General features: G+C 41.1%; 1 protein-coding gene across 4 annotated transcripts in view; it reads left to right on the forward strand.

Annotated features, from left to right (window-relative positions):
- Window positions 1–21,946, forward strand: part of ERC2 (ELKS/RAB6-interacting/CAST family member 2) — a 2,191,867-nt gene that overhangs the window by 1,112,524 nt on the left and 1,057,397 nt on the right. For all 4 annotated transcript variants that reach the window (XM_086939131.1, XM_086939132.1, XM_086939133.1 and 1 more), the window contains 2 exons: window positions 10,624–10,764; window positions 16,312–16,452. In XM_086939131.1, coding sequence (XP_086795257.1) covers window positions 10,624–10,764; window positions 16,312–16,452 — 282 coding nt within the window. The remainder of the gene's footprint in view (window positions 1–10,623; window positions 10,765–16,311; window positions 16,453–21,946) is intronic.

The following is a 21,946-nucleotide window of genomic DNA, read 5'->3' on the forward strand; positions in this document are numbered from 1 at the left end:
GCATGCATTTGGATCGATGTTGCAGCAGGCTGCCATGTAAATAGTTATTTAATAAAACGTTTTACCCTGTTACTTTGCTGGTGTGTTGTATATATTTATAATATTTGCATAGTGTTTGTCGTTGTTTTGGGCGGGGTGGGCGGAGGAGCCGAGCTGTCTTGCAGCCATCATGGCGTCGAGCTCAGTTCCTCTCACAAGTTTCATATTTCTCATGAGGGGTTGTTCCTAATGTTTCTATTTTAGCGAGGTCAAAAAGAGATCCCATTACTGGCCTACTGATTTTGCTTGATTCCTTTTGTTGTTTCTAAAGATTTTTCACTATCTGCAAAGACTAAACAGAGTAATGCGACTCTGTGCTTGTTTGTAAATAGAGAATGAACCAAAGAGAACCAATTCTAAAACAGTAAATGCTTGGATAACAATAAATCAAATGGATAGGGAAGCAGGCACGACGGATTACAACAGGGGCAAAGGCCTGCGTTACCTACCCTTCACTATCTGCAAAGAGAGAATACTCCTAAAAGAAAAGAGGGGGGGAGGGAGGGGGGGGGCAGCGTTCAAAGCACATCAGCGTGCATAGACACGAAAATGTTTTTACCTACCACGTACTTGACATTTTAAAGTTTTTGATATTTGCTATTAAAAAACCATTGAAATTCACTGAAAAAACCATAGGTTATAGACCATATTAGGAATTAGCATTTCCAAAACCTTGAAAATTCACTGAAAAAAACATGGGTTATAGACCATATATAGTTAGGAATTAGCATTTACAAAACCTTATTTTACTCACACAAAACCATTGAAAATCCATATATAGTTAGTTGCACTAACTATATATCGCGCACCCGCAATCCACTGCTGATGATGTCACATATTACATCATTCATGACATGGTCAGTGACATCACTGATGACATCACTGATGACAACTCAAATGACATCACTGAAAACATCACTAATAATATCATGCATGTGATAATACGATGAACCTCTTCAGACTCTAATATAACCTTAGATACAATCAGTGTAAACAGACACTCACAGATTGTCACTCATCCATGGAGTTACTCATATATCTAGTCAGTCATGCAAAGAATCAATCACACCTTCATTTCCTCAACTATACAGTTATACACACCTTTCTAATTCAAACATATTCTAACACATATTTACTCTCCTATACAATCCCTGATACAAGTTCACAATGATCCATACAACCACTCACACATTCACTGGCTCTTATGCACAGTTATTTATATATGTCAACTCTCACATGTACTGTGTTTTACATATGTACTTACTTTGACATGTTGCACTGAGATATCCATTCACTCACCAATACACTCATGCACACAGTCAACTGCCCATGCAGCTGTTTCCACATGCACTTTTGAACCCATACATCTAGTGAATCAACTGCTCACACATCTATGCACAGAGTCATACACCTCCCAGCCACTCACACACATACTCAGTCTCCCATACAAATACTTGGGAAACCAATGAATATCCTATATAGTTACTCATATAGCTACTGATTAACACATTCAGCAGTTTACAGAACAACAGACATAATGATGCACAAATTAAGACAGTTTAGTCACTAACGCATGCACTCAGTGAGACACGTTTAATCACTCTCTCATACAGTCAGTCATGCACCTACTAAATTCTTCATCCAGACACTTATACATCCACTCATTCTTCAATATGTAAGACATATTTTAACTTTACAGAAACATACAGTCATTGGATAATGTCATCAGTGATGTCATTTGAGTTGTCATCAGTGATGTCACTGCCCATGTCATGAATGATGTAATATGTGACATCATCAGCAGTGGATTGCGGGTGCGCGATATATAGTTAGTGCAACTAACTATATATGGAATTTCAATGGTTTTGTGTGAGTAAAATAAGGTTTTGTAAATGCTAATTCCTAACTATATATGGTCTATAACCCATGGTTTTTTCAGTGAATTTTCAAGGTTTTGTAAATGCTAATTCCTAACTATATATGGTCTATAACCTATGGTTTTTTCAGTGAATATATATATATATAAAATATTAGGTCAATCAGTAGGGAAAAGAAAAATTTTCACGTTAGGTGGTGTTTATGGAGTGCGAAGCCCCCTACGGCGAGTGCTAATGCCTGACATGTTGGGTGGGTTCCTCGGGGGGGGAGAGGGGTTGTGGGGATGAGGGTGAAAAAAACATAAAAATGTCCTCATATGCCATAAGTTCTTATGTTAGGTTAGAAAGTGAATGCTGGCCACTGCTGGTTACTGGTGTAGTTCTACTAGACAATGGCTTCTAATATGGCAACTAGTAGTAAATTCCTTTCCTGGAATCCGAATGGTATAGGGACCCGGAAGAAGCAATTAAGGGTGTGCGAATTTTTAAAAAATATTGAGGGCCATGTATACCTTTTACAAGAAACCCATTTAGAGGCGGAAATGTGCTGCCAAGTGTTTGCAAAACTTAGCTGGGTAGAGGAAGTTCTCTGTTCTAAACGAAAGGGCTCTACTAGGGGAGTAGCAATAATTCTTTGTGCTAATAAGGGGATCAGGGTCCAGAATTGGGGTACCGATCAGTCCGGGCGATGGTTGGCGGCAGTCCTCTCTATTGGTAGCTCCACCATCCTGTGTGCTGTTTACTATGGTCCAAACGAAGACAACCCTAGCTTTCTTCGAAAGTTAGAGGAGTACATGACACAGCACACAGTCCCAGTTATATTAGGGGGCGATTTTAACCTTATATTAGACACCAAGCTGGGCCGTACCTCTAAAACTAAATATAATTCCCCAAATAAATCCCTTTTAGCCTTGAAGAATATTATTAAGGATTTTACTTTACAGGGCGCCTGGAGAGTTAAGCATGGTACCCTTAGAGAATTTTCCTTCTACAGTAAAAAGTATAGACAATGCTCCAGAATTGACCTTTTTTTCTTAGATCAAGTATTCCTTCATGATATTGATTCAATCACATACATTCCAGCAGGTCTGTCAGACCACTCTGCTGTTGAGCTAAAAATCAACTTTAAGATTAGCCCTCTAGAGTTTAGGTGGACCCTAGACAGAACAATTCTTTTAGATGAAGAAATCAAAATTAAAATCAAGGAGAGTGTGTCGGAGTTTTTCCTATTTAATAGTGGTACAGCCTCAGATCAAATAGTTTGGGAAACACTTAAATCCTATTTAAGAGGTATTCTTGGCTCACAGATGGTGCTGAAAAGAAAATTCAGGAAAGAAAAAGATATTCTTGATCTGGATCTGATAAAAAAAAAGGAACAACAACTACAGTTAGCGGTTTCGGAGGACAGAGGAAGGATTCCGGCACTCGAAAAAGAACTTTTGGAGTTGCAGATAGGCTTTAAAGCACGAGCCGATAAGATAATTAAGGATAGATGGGAAGTTAAGTTAGTAAGCTTCGGAACTTTGAATATGGAGAGAAGTGTGGTTCCCTCCTGGCTTGGAAGGCTAGGGCTGAGAGGAGCAGGAACAATATTAGCTCATTAATCCAGCGAGATTCGGGGATGCTCCTAAAAGAGGATGTTGAGATCAGGGGAGAGGCTAGAGATTTTATGGAGGAATTATATCAGGAGGATAGCGGACATGGGCTGGAAGAGTTGGAGCAGTGGTGGGTTCTGAGGGAGTTGCCCCAGTTGAGCGACTTTGATAAAGCTTCTTTAGTCCCTGAGATAACGGAAGGGGAAATACGGGCCCAGTTGAAAAAGATGTCTAGAAACAAGGCCCCCGGTCCAGATGGACTTCCGACGGAGGTGTATAAAGACAATTTGGAGGAGATCCTAGCCCCACTACTGGCACTCTTTAACAAAATATTCATCCAGGGACAGCATATTCCAGCCTCTTGGTCGGAAGCTACCATTACCTTGATAACAAAACCGAATAAAGATCCTAAAAAAATTTAGTCATATAGGCCTATTTCCCTTCTTAATTCAGATTTAAAAATTTACTCCGGCATACTAACATCTAGATTGGCGAAAGTAATCAAGTCCATAATTCATCCAGATCAGAGGGGGTTCATACCAGGCCGTCAACTTAATGAACTTACCTTTCAAGTTGTTGGTGCAATAGATACAGCAATAGGGAGGGGACTGCCGCTTGCCATTGTTGTGATTGATGCAGCAAAGGCATTTGACCAGGTCAACTGGCGATTTTTATGGAAAACTATGGCTAAGTTTGGGTTCCCAGCTACATTCATTAAAGGGGTTGAGACACTATATAGGAGTCCCCGGGCCAAAGTACTGGTTAACGGTAGCTTGACCAAATGGTTGAATATTTCAAGGGGAACAAGGCAGGGCTATCCTCTGTCTCCCCTCCTTTTTGATATTTATATCGAGCCCTTTGTCTGCTCCTTGAGATCAGACCCAGTAATCACTCCATTTAAAATGGGTGACTTGGTACTGAAGACAGCATTATACGCGGACAACCTTCTTCTTTACACAACCAATCCTGTTGAGGCTATTCCCAGGTTATTTGAATTGGCTGAAGATTTTGGTAAACTGTTGGGGTACAGAATCAACAAAGATAAAACTGATATAATGAGCTGGAACAACCTGGCCCCGATACCAGAAGCTAAACAAAAAATTAGATACCTGGGAATATACCTCACCCATAAATTAGAGGAGGTTTCAAAAACTAGTTGGCAATCGGTAGTAAAGGAGGTAAGGAAGCTGTTGACTAGATGGAAAACTCTACCTCTTAACATCTACGGTAGAGTGAACCTAGTCAAAATGATAATCCTGCCTAAAATTACCTTTTTATTTAACTCCATTCCTCTTAATTTTAATAAAAAGGATATTTCTAACCTTCAAGGGAGGATCGGTTCTTTCATTTGGGCCACTAAGTCCCCCAGGATTGCCTGGAGGAAATTGAGAAGGGGATTGAAACTAGGCGGGCTGGCTCTCCCTGATTTACTTTTCTATTGTTATGCTTTTCAGTTTAAGAACTTTAGACTCTTGGCAAATAAGTGGGACTCTTCATCGCATGGTCGCCTCTTTCAGGCTATGTTATCGGACCTGCCACAAGGCTTAGATTTTTTCTTATATACATTTGGGGACCAGATGTTTTTTTAAAAGGTCCGCCTAAAACTCTTACAGGCAGCACTCAATACTTGGCTATCAATACGTAAAATTATGGAGATTCCCTACTATCATTCTCAGGCGCCAGTATGGGACTCTCCGGGTACCCCTGATTGTCTATTAGAATTGCTGGCTCGCCCACTGAGAGCAGAAGGCTTTAAGAAATGGGGGACCTGTGTAATAACTCGGTACTTCTAGACTGGGAATCCTTATCAAATTTAACAGAAGGCTCCATTACAAGATTTAAATTCTACCAGTTGTCTTCTTGGTGGCGCTGGGCAAAAGATGAGGAGACCCTAATCCTGGAAACTATTAGTAGGGGAGGCTGGAAGGGAGAGATTGCATTTTGGTATAACACATTAGTGGGAACGAAAGATAATTTGGAAGCTGAAATTGCTAAGCTTTGGGATAATTCCCTAATTCAGAATCCCGTAGACATGTTGAAGGTTTGGACAGATGCATTTACACTCTCACAAAAAATCATAAAACCATCCAACCTTAGGAGGAATCACCCGTTTACGGCATATAGAGTGTACTGGACTCTAGCGAAATTATCCAAGATCTCAGCAGAAGAATACTACTGTCCAAGATGCAGTCTCCCCGCTGCGGATGACAGGCATATGTTTGTAGACTGCCCAGAAATTACGAGTTACTGGAGACAGGTGTGTGAGTTCTTAGAGGAGGTGATGCAAGTATCGATCATCCGCAGTCCCAGACTGATTCTTCTCGGCCTTCCCCAGAACTATGACATTAGAAATAGTACTTCACAGTTTATCTTTTATGTTATTGTTATTGCAAGAAGGGAGATTTGCAGGGAGTGGAAGTCCGTAAATCCCCCCAGAGTCTCAGACTGCCTAAGGAACATCATGGCTGTTAGCCGCTTAGACATGTTGTGTGGCGGGGAAAGCGTCGCTAAGATCTGGTCTCCATTAAAAGCATGGTCTGAGAGATAACACACAATAAGTCCAATGATTATGCCAGAGGTTTAGTGGTCCTGTCCTCCCAAAGAGGCAAGATACACCGATAACGGGAGTTGGATCAGGAGACGTCCTACCTCTGGGTGACCTCCGTAGACTATCCACAGACTCCAGGGCGGAACATATTGGTTTGTGCTAGTGGCCCGGAGAAAGCCCATCTAGAGCTGATATTTTCTGGTGGCATTCATGAGGACAAAAAAAAATATATATATATATATATATATATACATTGTGTCCTAAATATTATTTACAAAAAGAAATTCTATTGGGTAAAAATGTATTTTATTACCTCCAATGGTGTGCTATTTCAGACACAATATTTCTGTCACATTATATGTTGGTTACTATATTAATACAGTGCAATTGTTACACCAGCATTACCAGAGAATAACTTCATTTGAGAAAGTAAGAAATCAAAGCTTGCTGCATCATAGATTTCCTCTTCGAATAATATTTATTTTTTAAAAGACTGAGCCCACACCCAAAAGTACCCATTTTTCAGGCTATTCAGCTCTAACCCCTTATTAGCTGGTTCATTACCTTTGTTTATAACAGAAATAACCGAGACTATACATGCAGATCAGCGGATAACTATTAATTAGATACATGAGAAACATAGCAAACTGTTCAACCAATCACCTCTCATACCATCCTTCTACACACAATACTATATTATAGCCAGCAATTCTTTGTATGTAATATATTCGCAATCTTGCTTGATTTTAAAAGTTATTTTATTTATTTATTTAAATATTTTTGAGCAGGGCTAACCAATATGTTTGGAGAGCACTATAAGGACAAGAATAGGTGGAATGCCTATAAAACTCAGGTTCCCACCAGAGAAGCTGCTGGAAAAGAGTGTTGTTGGCCCCAAAATTGTTGCCAAGCACTGCCCTGGAAACCAATTTTTAATATGCGTCTGACTGCAAGGTCACAAATTGCACCATTAAGGTTTAAATTCAAATAGCAGGGATGCAGTCAAGTAGTTCGATGTGGAGTCTTTTGCATTGCGAGAACCCTTGCAGCAGAGGTGATGCATCAGTTCTGCTTGGGATTTTGCTGCAAAGCAGAGGAAATGCATTGGTTCTTCTGGGTCCACAGATAGGCTGCAAGTGCAAATTCAGGCCCACTTCCAGGACAGGAGTGGCACCACTTAGCAGGGTACAACGCACAGATGGCAGAGTCCAGGTGCTGGTTCTAAAGTTGTTAGAGCCTTCTTTCCCTGAAGCCAGGAGGCCAGCTAGTTAGCCTTGGGGTCTCTTTGGGGTTCTGGGTTCAAGAGATGCAGGTCCAGTCCTTCTCAATCATGCAAGAAGGCAGCTGGTCAGCACAGCAGGGCAACAGTCCTTGAGAGCAGCTGTCCTGCAGAGTGATAGTACTTTCAGCAGCACAGTAGTCATGTATCCTGGCAAAGTATCCACAGGTCCTGCAAAGTTGGTGAATGAGGTCCAGTATTTATACCCAGTTGTGTATTTGAAGTGATGAGATGCTTCTAGAGGCAGGCTTTTGAAGTGCACAGGTGTCTTGCCTTCCTGATCCTGCACAAGACTAACTACAAGGGGTATGCAGCCCTTTGTGTGGAGACAGGACACAGCTTATCAAGTGTAAGTGGGGCTAGGCCCAGCCGCTCCCTCCCGTCTTGCCAGTGATGGTTCATCTAGGCCTTCCTAAGCTCCCTATTGTGCGTGGCTGTCTAGGAGGAATACACAAAATCCAACTGTCTACTACACCCAGTCTTGTCACCCAGAGACAAGCTACAGGCACCAAATGGCTAATGCAGGAAAATGCCAACTTTCCAAAAGTGGGATTTTCAAAATTGTAATAAAAAATCTGACTTCACTATAAGTTAGTATTTTTCATTACAATTCTAAAGACACCAAACATGAATTGACTGCCTGTTCCCATTTGGAAATTACAGCTTAATAAATGCAATAAGGTAAGTCTAAAGTTATCCTATGGGAGAGGTGGGCTACGAAGTAGTGAAAATCGAATTTAAGAGTTTTTCACAACTGGTACGTGTAAAACTTAAAAGTACATCTCCGTCTTTTTGAATGCATACCTTTTTAAATACATGACACCCAACTCATCCTCTCCCTGACAGACAAGACAAACACCCGCAGAACCAACTTCACCAACTGCATGACCATGGTAACAGAGTGGAAGCGAAACAACTGCCTGAAGGTCAGTTCTGACAAAAGGTGCACCGAGCGCAATGAAGGAAAATGCGCTGCATGTATAATGTGGCTCCTGGTGGCTGTCAGAGCTAGGACAACCCCTAGATTCGCAGACCATACCTAGATGACAAGCTCAACATGACGACTCAATTCAACGCAGCATGCACTTCCTGCTTCCACATCCTACGCATGCGGAGTAAGACTTTCAAATGGTTGCCTCATACCACCAGACGGACCATCACACAAGCACTCATCACCAGCAGGCTGAACTATGACAAGTCTCTCTACACCGGAATCTCCAAACAACTCCCACACAGACTCCAGACCATCCAGAAAGAAGCTGCAAGACTCATACTCGACCTCCCATGCTACACTCACATCACACCTCACATAACAATGCTTAACTGGCTCCTCATTCACAAGCACATCCGATTCAAACTAGTCACATACACAAAGTCCTACACTACACAGGACGAGAATACCTGAATAGTGACATACACTTTCACCGACCCATTAAACACCTCTGCTCTGCCTCACTCTCATTCGCACACACGCTACACATTCGCAAAAGCAAAACTGGAGGTCGCTCATTGTCCTACATCGCACCCAGGATTTGCACAACCTCCCTCAACACATCAGAACCTCCTCCTCACTTCTTGAGTTCTGCAAGAAGATGAAGACCTGTCTCTTCTTATAAGCACCTTGGGAACACACACCTATACACCTTGCCAAGGCATGCGGATACTCTCTGGGGTGACTAGTGAGCTATTCAAATCAACATAACATAACATCCTGCCCTCTGGGTTGTCCAAAGCCTACCCTAGGGCTGACTTATATGTATTAAAAAGAAAGATTTGGGCCTGGCAGAAGGTTTAGTTTGCCAGGCCAAAATGACAGTTGAAAACTGGACAGACACAGGCTTCCTGCAATGGCAGGTGAGAGACATGTTTAAAGTGCTATTTAAGTGGGTGACACAATCAGTGCTGCAGACCCACTAGTAGTATTTAATTTACAGGCCCTGGGCACAAATAGTGCCACTTTACTAGAGAAGTACAGTAAATGAAGTATACCAAATGGGTATCAGCTAATCTACCATTTTTAAAGGAAAGAATACATGCACTTTATCACTGATTAGCAGTGGCAGCATGAGCAGAGTCTTAAGTCCAGCAAAAACGAAGTCAGCAAAACAGGATTGAAGGTAAACATTTTAGGGGTAAAACCACGCCAAGGATGCCAGATCTAACACTCATTATGCAGTCATCCTGGGTCCACTCTAATTTAACAGTTTCTTGTGTGGCGTGTGGGGTTTCTACCGATCCTTCCTAGTTTACAGTTGTTAAAGCTATGGGTAGCAGATAAAGCATACTATATGACTGGATGTCACTCCTCAGGTTTAAGTAGAAGAATCAGTAATATTGATGGGCAATACTCAAAGAGCATGCCTGTCGCATTTTGCATTATTTTCACCTGTCAAGTACCACGGTCATCAATCAACTCTTCATTCTAATGTTGAGGGCAGTAATGGTACAGTAGAGGACAAAGTCCAGTATCACAATGGCTACTAGGACAGGCTAAATAATAGTTTTTTATATGACGTAGTACAGATTGTGAAACAGGACAGTGCATCATACTTAACAATTTGTGAAGGATATCTTTTGTCCATTCTGGATGCCATCAGCCAGCTATGTGGAGTTGATGAGGTGAAGGCATTGGTCAAAGTAATCTTTATTCTGTTGCATTACTGGGCGTACGGTAAGCATTATGACAATAGTTTCTGCTACTTTTACAGACATGAATAGTTTAATTTCTTCAGGTTTTGTTTTATTTAATGTACAAGATATATATGTACATTGAAATTATTTTATGGAAATCATATTGTGATGTTTCATGTGTCAGTTTGTTGGGTTTATCAGAGAGAAATGCTCTACTCAGTTAAATGGTGAATAAGGCCTTAATAAAACCTTATCGGTCGGTGAAAACTGAAATCGGTATATGTCAGAGAGACATTTCAATGGGGCTCTAGCTGTTACATTATGTATACAAATGTTAGATACTATCACTTTATTAGTTTGATAAAGCTATTATTTTTTCCTATCAAAGCTACAATTAAAATGGTTTGTTAGTGACAATGAAAGGATTTCCTTCTTGTTTGCACTTGAACTTTTATTAGACAAAGAAACTTTTATCTGAAACAGAGCAATACATGAAGAACCCCGAATAACTATCTGTGCCTTCAATGTGCCAATGTTTGTGTCAGAATGTAGCTGCCAAAAGAGTAATATATATTACAAGAATGAAAAGTACACTACAAAACGTTTACTGCCAATTCAGTTTTAATCTTGTGGTACTATCTGTCTTTGTAACAGGAAAGAATTATTGAACGCTTGAAAGAACAAAGGGAACGAGATGATCGGGAAAGGCTGGACGAGATTGAGAATTATAAGAAAGAGAACAAAGATCTGAAGGACAAAGTTAATGCTTTACAAGTTGAACTGACAGAGAAAGAGGTCAGTGACTTTTTTTGTATTACATATGAAATAATGTATTAAGTGAGACCCTGTGTTCCTGTCGATAAGTCGTTTTTTGTGTACATGCATACTTACGGTTGATAAGTCTTGTCTTCAAACGCAATTTAAGCCCTAACCAATAGTAAATTCCTGCCACAAGGTGCTAATATCAACCTTACAGTCAACCTCATTAATTTCTTCATTTCCATAATTTCCACTAGCTCTTTTATCGTGCTTGCTTTTTTTCTTTCTGAATATACTAACCAGGCCCTAATGCTCTGAAATATCCTAACAGCACTTGCTGTAAAGTTATAGTTGTGTGCTAATTCATGACATTTTTTTGACACGCCTTTGTAAATTGGTAAGAATTGAAAACAAAAATGTGTTTGGCCAGTAACAGATATGAGTTTCCTCACTACAAGGACCAGATCTAGAGATATGGGCTTCAAATGAATAACTAAATTCAGCCAGTTGGTGTCCTTCAGGAACCTCCCCGCCCCTTGTAAAACACAATATATAGTATATTAAAAGTTTATATTACCTACACATAAATGGAATGAAAATATCAGATGTATAACTTTAGGTATACCAGTATATCACATTTAAATAGTGTGTATAATGACTTTCAAATATCTGTGTAATAGTCTTCCTGAACACAACATAGAAACCAGACCCTAATAAATAAAAAAGAAATAATTTTGGCGTATGATCTCCCTGCACCTGTCCTGCCTGAGGAGCACACCTCCCAGCCCTTGTACGCCCCTCTTCTCTATTTCTTTCATTTCTCATTGGGTCCAGTGGAGGCCAGTTAATCACTTTCTTCTGTTTCACTTGCGTCTCTTTCCCTGGTGATTCCCCTAGCACCTGCCAGCCGGTAATGCACACAATTTTGTAGTAACACTCTCCATTGATTTATAGTTTGGTGCATGCTGGAAAATATACATATATAGATACACCATTACATGCATGATCAAATAGTTCAAAGTGTTATTTAGAAATGCTTGAGTACACTATGAACAAAACCTGTAGCTCTATTCTATTGCCAGCGAAGAGGCTACACTTGGATTTATAGATGCAGGTTAACTCTGGTGCATGTAACTCTAAGCACGAAGTTACAGACAATTATGTGGAACGTTTATGTTTTTCTAAAATGTGATAAATACTTGAAGTTAATAATATAATTGCAAACTTCACTGTAGAACACAATTCCCTAAAGTACAGCAGCTTCCAGCTGCTTTTGTCAAATACAAAATTGCGTGGGTGACTGGCAAGGCTTTTGAACTTTTCAGGTTCACAGAATCGGCCCGTTTGCGATTGCAAAAACTGCTTTTGCAATGCATCAAACCCAATTTTGTGATTCCGTAACCTGTTACCGAATCGCAAAATGGGTTGGTGAGCTGGCTATTTGGAAGGTGCGTGTTTAGGGCGTCCCTTCCAAATGGCGAATCCTGACGGTATGCATGAATGTTTTGTAACCTTGAAGGCGTCGCAAAACATTCACAATTTGCCACCTGATTCAAGTAGGTGGCAACCCATTTGCAAATGGGAAGGGGTCCACAAGGGACTCCTTTCCCTTTGTGAATGTTTGTGAAAGCTTAAGAGCAGGCAGTGGTCCACAGACCACTGCCTGCTCTTATAAAATGAAAATAAATCTTTTCCTTTTTCTTTTTGTAAGGCATCTCATTTTCCTTTAAGGAAAACGTGCTGCTTTACAAAAAAAGATTGCTTTATTTAAAAGCAATCACAGACATGGTGGTCTGCTGATCTCAGCAGTCCACCATCCTTGTGATTTTTGCGATTCCTACGGGGTCACAAATAGCGTCCTACCTCATTATTATTCATGTGGTAGGTCATTTGTAACCCCTTAGGAATATCAGAAAGTGTACTACACACTTTCATGTCTGCCTTTTTGCGATTCCCTAATTGTGAATCGCAAAGATTCACCATTAGGGAATCGCAACATTTTTTTGATACATCTGTCCCTTAGTGCCCTATGCTATGAAACATGTCAATCGATAAAAGTTTGAAAAATATAGATACATTCTTTAGTAGAATAGTAACAGAAATGCACCTGGATTTTCTGTTTTGTTCCTTTTAATCTTTCTGGAATCTGAAGTTATCTCCCTTTGTTTCATTTATCATTTTTGTGCATGTGACTTACTGCACATACTTTCTGTGAGGCCTGAACTTCAAGATGACTGAATGTGTTTGGTTCTACAGAGCTGGTTGTCAGTCCTCTGTTGGCATGTGACTTTACACAACACCCTCTCTCTATATTTTTTCGTATCCACCTTGACCAACTGGTTGTAGAGTGTGAATTCTGACACCACTGATACTTCATCTTCCACTTCATCCAATGTCACTGATTTATCCTTTCCGGCAGAGGGCTGGTTAGCTGAACATTTGAGTGAGTTTGCGTTCTTGGCCATGGACCCAGCACAGTCCTCTCTCAGCCTCAGTTCTTGCTGCACCTCTGCTAAGTTCTAAACGTGGAAGAACATGCAACCCGGAATTATTTCTGCATGGCTGATTACATTTTTGATATCCAGAGTGTTATTATATTTGCCATTTAATGGTACTATTGTGTATGGCAATGTAGCATCCACCTTACTGGAAAAAGCTAGCATTAATAGTTTCAAAGAAAACCAAAATCAACTGACTTTGACCGTGTTGGGTTTATATGAGCCTATTGGGTTTGGTCCTTGTGGATATTTGTGAAGAGTCCAATGTAATATTGCATTTACTCATAGCCACATGACAGACTTTTAGAATGAACTTTTTGGGATCGCTTTTAGAGCGTGCCTTAGGAATTGGGGCTAGCATACTGCCTCGCAAGAATTCTGGTATCTCACAGTGTATAGATACTATCGGAATATAGTTAACAATGGCTTAGCCCTAAATAGTGTATTTATAATCAGATTTACTATGAAGAACCCATTTGTTCTATGTTCTGTGTCCCCAGAACATGTAGCTTTAAGTGCAGGATTAGCTGTCAATCTGATATCAATATTCTGCGACTAAGGAATTTTCGCACATAAATTGAAATCCTACCAGCACAAATAATAACCTAATAAACCAACTGTGTGCCTTGTCCATTCTGATTCAGAGCTCAGCCAATCAGGGTCCTTTGCAAAGGCTAATTCCTCTTTGCCACTAAGAACCAGAAACTTCTCCGCCTTATTTAGGTTATAATCAATAATTTTCATTTTCATAAAATGAACGTACTTTGTTCTGAAGGTTCATAGTATTTTTCTTCATAAATGTATTTTTTTGCTTCAAAATCCAAAGAAAACTATCCATCAAATGGATTTACCGCCTATTCTTAACAGCAATCGTTTACGTTCCGTGCAATCTTGATATACTATTGATGTTTCTTGGAGAAAGTCTGTGAAAACAAGAGTTATTATTTTCAGGGAACACCTACTTTATAAGCACTGAAATTGCCATCACATCAAAGACCATTGTGTGTAAGCAAAGAGTCACTCAAAATCCCTACAGTATGATGATGAGTTCCATGCTTTATTCTCAAAGTACTATGTCCTTTTGAGGATCCATGAGGGCCCTTAGAGTATCTATTTTGTAAATGATTCTACTCTTGCCTCTTATCTCATGCAAGCTACCACGTCTGCCCCCATGAACCTGTCAATACTACCAGCTCCACAAAACATGCCAGTTGATATACACCAGAACTCTGGAGCATCAAATGCAAATGCAAATGACTAGAAAGACGTTGCCGCTCAGACAGAAATGCCACACCGCCTTCAGGGCAGCACTCAACAAATACCACCAACGCCTCAAGGACACAAAAAGAGATGCCCTGACAATCCAGATCGAGGCAAGGCCAACCACACCAACAAACTATTCAGCATTGTCAGAAAATTTCCCTGCCCTTCAGCCACCGAAAACATGGTCTGCCCTTCCCAAGAAGTCTGCAACACACTAGCGAACTACATCCACAACAAGATATCGGCTATCTACTGCAACTTTGCTCCCCAAGCCTTTGACATCGACAACCTCTTCACACTAATGGACACTGCCTACAGCCATGCGCTCACGATCAGGAACGTACTCACCACGTAGAACACTACAGCCAACACGACCTCCATTCATTCAGGAGCACCCACTTACCCCTGCCCCCACCACATCTTCAACCTCAGACACAAAGAAGTCAGCAGTGCACTCACCTCCATTCTTAACACATACATCACAATGGCCACCTTCCTCGATACATGGAAACAAGCAGAGGTCAGACTCCTCCTGAAGAAACCCTCTGCCGACCCCTCCAAACTCAAAAATACCTTCCTCAATTCGATGCTCCCCTTCCCAGGCAAAGTCCTCGAGAAGACCGACAACCACCAGCTCACTGAACACCTAGAAAGAAACAACCTACTTGCCTCCTCTCAATCCGGATTCTGCACTAACCACAGCACCAAGACTGCCCTGATCACCACCACGGATGACATCAGAACCCTTTTCGACCAGGGTGAAACAGCGCTGATACTCCTTGACCTTTCAGCAGCCTTCAACACCATATCCCACCACACCTCCATCAGAAGACTCCGCTATATTGGCGTCTAGGTAGACACTCTTAAATGGATTGCATCCTTCCTCACAGGACGCACCCGGAGAATCTGCCTTCTCCCCTTCACCTCGAAGCCCAAGAGCATCATCTGTGGTGTCACATAAGGATCTTACCTCAATCCCACCTTGTTCAACATCTGCATGACACCCCTGGCCGACATCGTCAGACCCATGGACTCAACATCATATCCTATGCAGATGCAGAGAATCCACCACCGGCATGCTGCCGGTGGAGGATTCACCGCTTTCATAATGAGCCCCTATGTCTTTGTTAGATAACTTTTTTGGCGCGGAGGAAGGTAGAAGTGAAATGCCACGGAGATGAAGCAGTTTCCCCCGACGAAGGGCTTGAGAGGGCCCGAAATGCATTGGGTTTAATAAATCACTGCTTCACATGAACTGGATGCGTTTGTACTTGTTCTTAAATGAGGTCCGGATGGACGACTTTGAACATGAGAAAAAATGGGAAATTTGCATGATATCATACGTGTGGAGATAAAAGACAAAAGATGAATCTAGAAGAGATAATTACGTTAAAAAGAAGAATAACGATGATGAAAAAATGTGTGCCATGAAGAAATAAGAAAAAGGCGCGAATCGCTCATAGCTGTGCCACTGGTTTTGGGGTGATGTGTCACCTCAAACTCTATGTGCATTGTAACTAGGGGCCTATGGGGTATGGCACCCACACCAGTGCAGCACGCAACATTGGATAAAAGTATATAATGAAGCCAAGAACATGAATAAAGAGGTGTGCATCTCGCAACATTTAAAAATATTTGTTAGATATTTGACATATATTTTCAAATTAAGGTGACCTAGTTGTGCCTCATGAAACTGCATGTAATGACGTCAGTGTGCATATATGTCTGCTTTAATTTGCATTTTTCAGCCCGGCCATGGAGTTTAGATTATTTTACGATTGCTCAGTCTCACGACTTACAATTGCTTTTCCCTACCTTTCAGTCCAGTCTAATCGACCTCAAAGAGCACGCGTCGACGCTGACCTCATCAGGTTTGAAAAGAGACTCCAAAGTAAAATCTCTGGAACTCGCCATAGAACAAAAGAAAGAGGAGTGCAGCAAACTGGAAGCTCAGCTGCAGAAGGTATGTATGGGCTGCGCGTCCTGTTGGCATTTCCCCCAAAAAATATTGAGTTGGAAAGGAAAATGTGGAATATCTTCAAAAACTAGCAACGTTTTATATCGTTTCACACTTATTGAAATGATGATTGAATCAAAGGGATAGCAAACTTGCGCTTTACGAGTTTCAGGAATGGTTTCTCCCTCAAATAATGTATTTGAAAACATCTTCTGGTCATCTGCATTGTCTAGATATTTGAATTTGGAAAAAATGTTTCCTTTAAATAAAAACAGTAATGCTCGAGCGCTTGTGCTATGTTTATGAGAATGCTTAATTTTCTGAAAAGTGCATTTTCATTGTAAACATTCCATTGTCTTCATCTCAATTTAAAAAAAAATGAGTTGAGTTCATTTTTCCAAAAATTCACAACCAAAACATGTAGGAATAATTCCTATTTTTCTTCAAACCTGTACTAATTTGTCTCCTTACGATGGTACACCTTCGTCATGCAAGATTGAGAATCTTTGTTACACATAAACATGAAATTGTGGAAAGAAAAACGCGCGTTTTGAACTTCTTGATGCGTTAATCTAAAATGTCACACGGTTGTGCATTCTACGATAGTTAAAACATAGCAGATGACCTGTCGAAGTGAAGGAATGAAGCTATTTTTTTTTACAGCAAAGCGCACTTTCTGCGAAACCCGCTGGATTAAACTTTGTTTTCAGACTTCCCATTAGCATTTCATCATCGGTTGCGGTCCTTACATGGTGACAATGTGCAAACGTGTGAAATAGTTTCCATGTCGTTTCTCTACTATCCATGCTTTCTGCTCACACTCATGTGCCAATGTTCATTAGTCGAAGCATCACATTGCCTTCATGGCACACATAATTAGGATGGCAGGGAGCCCTGATAATCCTTGAAACCAAGTAATAAAACAAGCATGATAACATGCATTATCATCCTCGGAGGCGGGCAGAGAGATGGAGGTTGTGTTGCATTTTTTTGAGTTAAAAGCTTGTTTGACATTCTGGCAGGCTAGAATGGATTGTGTTGAAGAGGAGGAGGAGCATTTGGGCATTGACATTGTTATAGGAAGGCCTACCAGAAAAATGCAAGATAAAGCGCACGGCAATTAGTAATAACTCATCCGCCTCTGTAAGCTCACTTCTGATAACTACCTCCCAGTGACTGTTGAGAAAGACTGAGTAACACCAACCTACACTGAAACAGCCTGCCGTGCCGCCATGAGATACAAGAACCCTCTTCAGAATATGCGGCTTCCTGTTGCAAAGATTTTACTCACAACACAAAAAGGGGTCTTCTTCAGGGCCTTTCGCGATTAGTAGGTCATGTTTGATGCTTTAGTAGCAGTTTGGTGCCTTCTTGCGAGTGCAACCTATCTATTTACTGATTTGTTTATCCAGTGCAGATGCTTCCTTGTTTTACATTGAGCAAGAGAAAAGTGCATGTAACAAGAGGTGGAGAAGGCAGAAAACAGCCAATGTATCAAATCTTGGATGACAGAGTTCCTTAACTGCTCCCAGTGAGGAAGGGCCACAACATCTACAACAATAGGACTGCTTGCACCCAAAATTATTTTTTATGAGATGGAACGATGCTCTATCAGGAGCAAATCACATTGCGATGTGGAAATTCGCTCTTGTAAGAAGTTTTTAATGTCTAATTATTTTTACTTTAGTCCAAAGAAAGTAAAACCAGCACCTGACTAGAAACAAAATCAGCTTTAGAAAAAGTTTTCAAAGAGGCCCAACACTGAAAGACTCCACAACTAGAGTGAGGCTGCGTCCAAGAGGAGTGTTAGTGGAGCCGACCCATCTCTGAAAGCAACCACCTAGGCTGCAGCCAATGTGAAAATGCCTGTGTAAAACCCTATTATAATCATTGTTTCTAAGGTACACCATTGCTAGGTGGCTACTCCTTGCTTAACAAGTTCACCAAATAAAAGGATTAAGGAGTCGAAGGATTGTCAGGTATCAGGAGAATGCACCAGAAATCGATCACAGGACCTACCAGGAATATCTAAATGCTGGGATCCGCCCGCTTATGTTATTGGTGTGCTCTACATGGAGCAAGGTTTGAAGGACAGATGTTGCCTCCTCTTCTTTGTTTGACCAGTGTCAACAAGGACTGTAGGAAAGTTGAAGTCTCCATAATGTCTTCAATACAGAAATGGTGAATGTGTTCCCATTGCTTAATGTATAAATAAATATCTATTAATATCAACCATCAGGACTTTTGGACGTGTTGCTCCTCATGCTGAACTGCTAGGAGGTTTCATCAGGTTGAATATGATGGCAGTCCATCAGAACACGAATGAGACAAGGTCCTTCCTGTAACTGAGGTCGCTCTCTGGCATTGGCACCTGGGAGGGCTGCGGTGCCTGCATGGAAATCTTGATAGCTCCTGTGTAGTCTGAAATGAAGCTGAAACGGCAGGAGCTCATTACCTTCACCACACATTGTAATGCCCTTTGTGGAGAGATATATCTACGCTGTGTTTTTCCATTGCGTTTTGCAATTTGGTACATTGGACATCTGAGCTGTGGTATGGGCTGTGGACCAGGTGCCTTTCAAAGTATTCTGATCTTTTGTCGTTTAGTCTTGCCGCTAGAACTCTCGCTGTCAGGACACTCTGCCATCACTAAAACCTGTTAAACTACTAAGAAGTGACTCTTCTTCAATCAATAGTCTCTTAGTGTGGGGTTACACCTCATTTTGCTTAGAGAAGGGTTTTAAAAACTGAAGCAGATTGTGGTATCCGCAGCTTTTCCATTCGAGAAGATGACTTCTGCATTAAGGTCACATCTGTTGAGTAAAATGTTACTTTCCTTTTAAGTAGAGTCTCAGTTTTAGTAAATGTAGCTAAATCTCAGAATTAACGCCTGATGTAATTTAGCCACCTGATACCTCACGTCTATAACCAGATTCGAGCTATCTAATTTGGATTTGTGACTTTCGAAACATGGGTTCTCTGTGTGACTTTTCCAGCTTCTTTGGCCCAATTGGCATACTTATGGGCAACAGGTATCAAAGGTAGTCATAAATAGGTAGGAAGCATGGAGGGAACATAACTTGGTAACACAGTTTTGACATTTGGGACTGATTCAGTCAAGTCACACTAAGTTATTTTCGTGAGGAGGGCATTGCCAGACACAGTGATGCCTTTGCTCTGTAACCCTTTTTGAGATAGGGTTACAGATGGTGCTGGAATCCCTTTGGGTGGAGTAGAGTGAACTGGTTGGTAGCTTGCGACATTCAGAGCTTGCAGAGAATGGGGCTTGCACTTGACTGCCAAGTAGCATCATGTTTCAGAAATCAGTGATCCAGCTACCAGACCTGGTATACAGGGAAATTGGACCTAGATCTGCTTGTTAGGTATTTCTCCTAGAATGATCATACTTCAAGCAGCCGGGTCACAATAAGCTGAAAGGGCCCAGGGGGAAGTGTTGACGGCAATGAACCCCGAATCAAACCAACAGCCTGCTGACAATCAAGTCCTAGCAAAGTTAAATTGAATCTGCTGTCCTGGGATCATTCCTGACTGATATTTGAAGTATTACACTCATTTTGCCAAGAGGACAGCATACACTCACCCTGATGGGTGTCTATATTGTCACTACACTGAATGTTCCACAACATTCCCTTTACAGGAGGAGCAGTGTGTATAAAATGAAGGCAACTTACTGTGGTCTGTTCTTTCTGGCATAGCTGAACCATCCTTTTGGCTGGCTGGTGATCTATGGTACACAAAGGATAAACTATTTTCTTGTTGCCTAATTTAAACATTTCCTCCTAATTTTAGCACTGCAATTTTTGCTAACGATTTGATTCCTTAATCATGTTGATGTATTTTCTTCTCAGATTTGTTTTTCAAATTTCTAAGGGAGTGTCTGGTCATTGGTGCATCTGGCCCTTGACTGTTGTTTGCTTCATCATGGAAGTTTCCTTGTCAATTGTACGGTTTGGCTTACATTGAGATCTGGGCCACCACAGTGGTATTCTGGTTGCTTCCTGTAGTTGGAGTGACCCAGTGGTTGCGAAAAATAAACTCCCCCTCAATATCCATACCCAGGCCCTCGTATATAGTAGTATTTTATAGTGGTGCACCTATCAGTTCGTTTGTCTTCGAATTACTGTGAACAAGAAATAATGGATGCAAGAAAGAGGCTGGCTGCTGCTCACAGAAACACAAAAGGGCAACCTGTGTCTAAGATCCTTCTTCATCTCCAAACTCTATTATTTCAAGATCCTGTCTGAGGGGAATACACAAAGTTTCTCACCACCAGTGCTTAATTTGAGCCAGTGGTTTCCGGTGCTCAGCACTGGCACTTAATCATCAACCCCAGTGGTTTTCATTAGCACCAGTGTGGACACATTCATTTACGGGGAAATTAAGTGATTTGCCCAGAATCATAGGATGCTGAGCCAATGCCGAGACTCAAACCTGGTTCCCCAGCTCCAAAGTTGGCAGCTCAAGCCATTCCGCCACACCCTCTCCCCACTTTCATGGTTAGTAGTTGGTTCTGTTTAAGGCAGCGATAACAGGAGAAATGGCGGGTGCAAGCTGCCTTCTGACGAGATCCCCAGCACTTACTTTTTTTACAAATTAAGTACTGCCCACCAAAGTATTCCAGTAGGATTGTATCGCCCGTAAACTGTGGGAGCAGGTCAAGGAATGCGCTTTCAACTTAGTTGATCAGCTTTCATGATGTAGCATGCCACTGACACGCCTTGATAGCAGGTTGGTGCTAAAGTTTAAGAACATGCTGTGTTGACCCACTCCAGCCTATTGAAGATCTCTGAAGAGAAAGGCCTACTGCAGTGCTCACTGAGCACGGGGCTGCATCTGCCCATTAGAAAATGCTTGCTATCATTTTATGAAAGCTTCTTTAAAATTTAAAATAAAATGTCCTACGCCTCTCCTTCAAATGAAATGGGTGAAAAGCACTCTAATTTACATTCTAAAGTAAACATTCTCTATAAAGCACGTTTGGTTTGTAATAGAAGCATATTTTTCCACTTTAGAAAATAAAAAGCAGACTTTATATGTCTTGCATGCATACCAATGATTTCTAAGAACAATATTGAGTCGATTTAGGGTGTTGTACTGGTGTTAGGGAAGCCATGCTTTATTCTTCTGCAGAAAAACAACACTGTTTGATTATTATCCATTTGGTTTTAGTACGAATTTTGCCTATCTTGGCAGGTTGAGCCTACCTTGACAGTGAGGTATTTTTCAGTATAATTGTGCGTTACTGTGCACTCATGAGATGAGCCATATTTCTTGCATAAAATGCAGTATAAACGTGTCCACATTCAATGTTGCAATACAGCCCATAAGTGAATGTGGCCTGAGTCTGGTTTCTTATTTCGTCTGTGGACAAACAGCGCATTGTATGTTTAGCAAGGACACGTCAAGCGAAATCTGCTCATTTCTGCCAGTTTCTCCCTGGGGATTATATATTCGCTCATGTCTAGACACATCATGCCCA

This window comes from Lissotriton vulgaris, chromosome 9 (genome assembly GCF_964263255.1).
Source record: "Lissotriton vulgaris chromosome 9, aLisVul1.2, whole genome shotgun sequence".
Lineage (NCBI taxonomy): Eukaryota > Metazoa > Chordata > Amphibia > Caudata > Salamandridae > Lissotriton > Lissotriton vulgaris.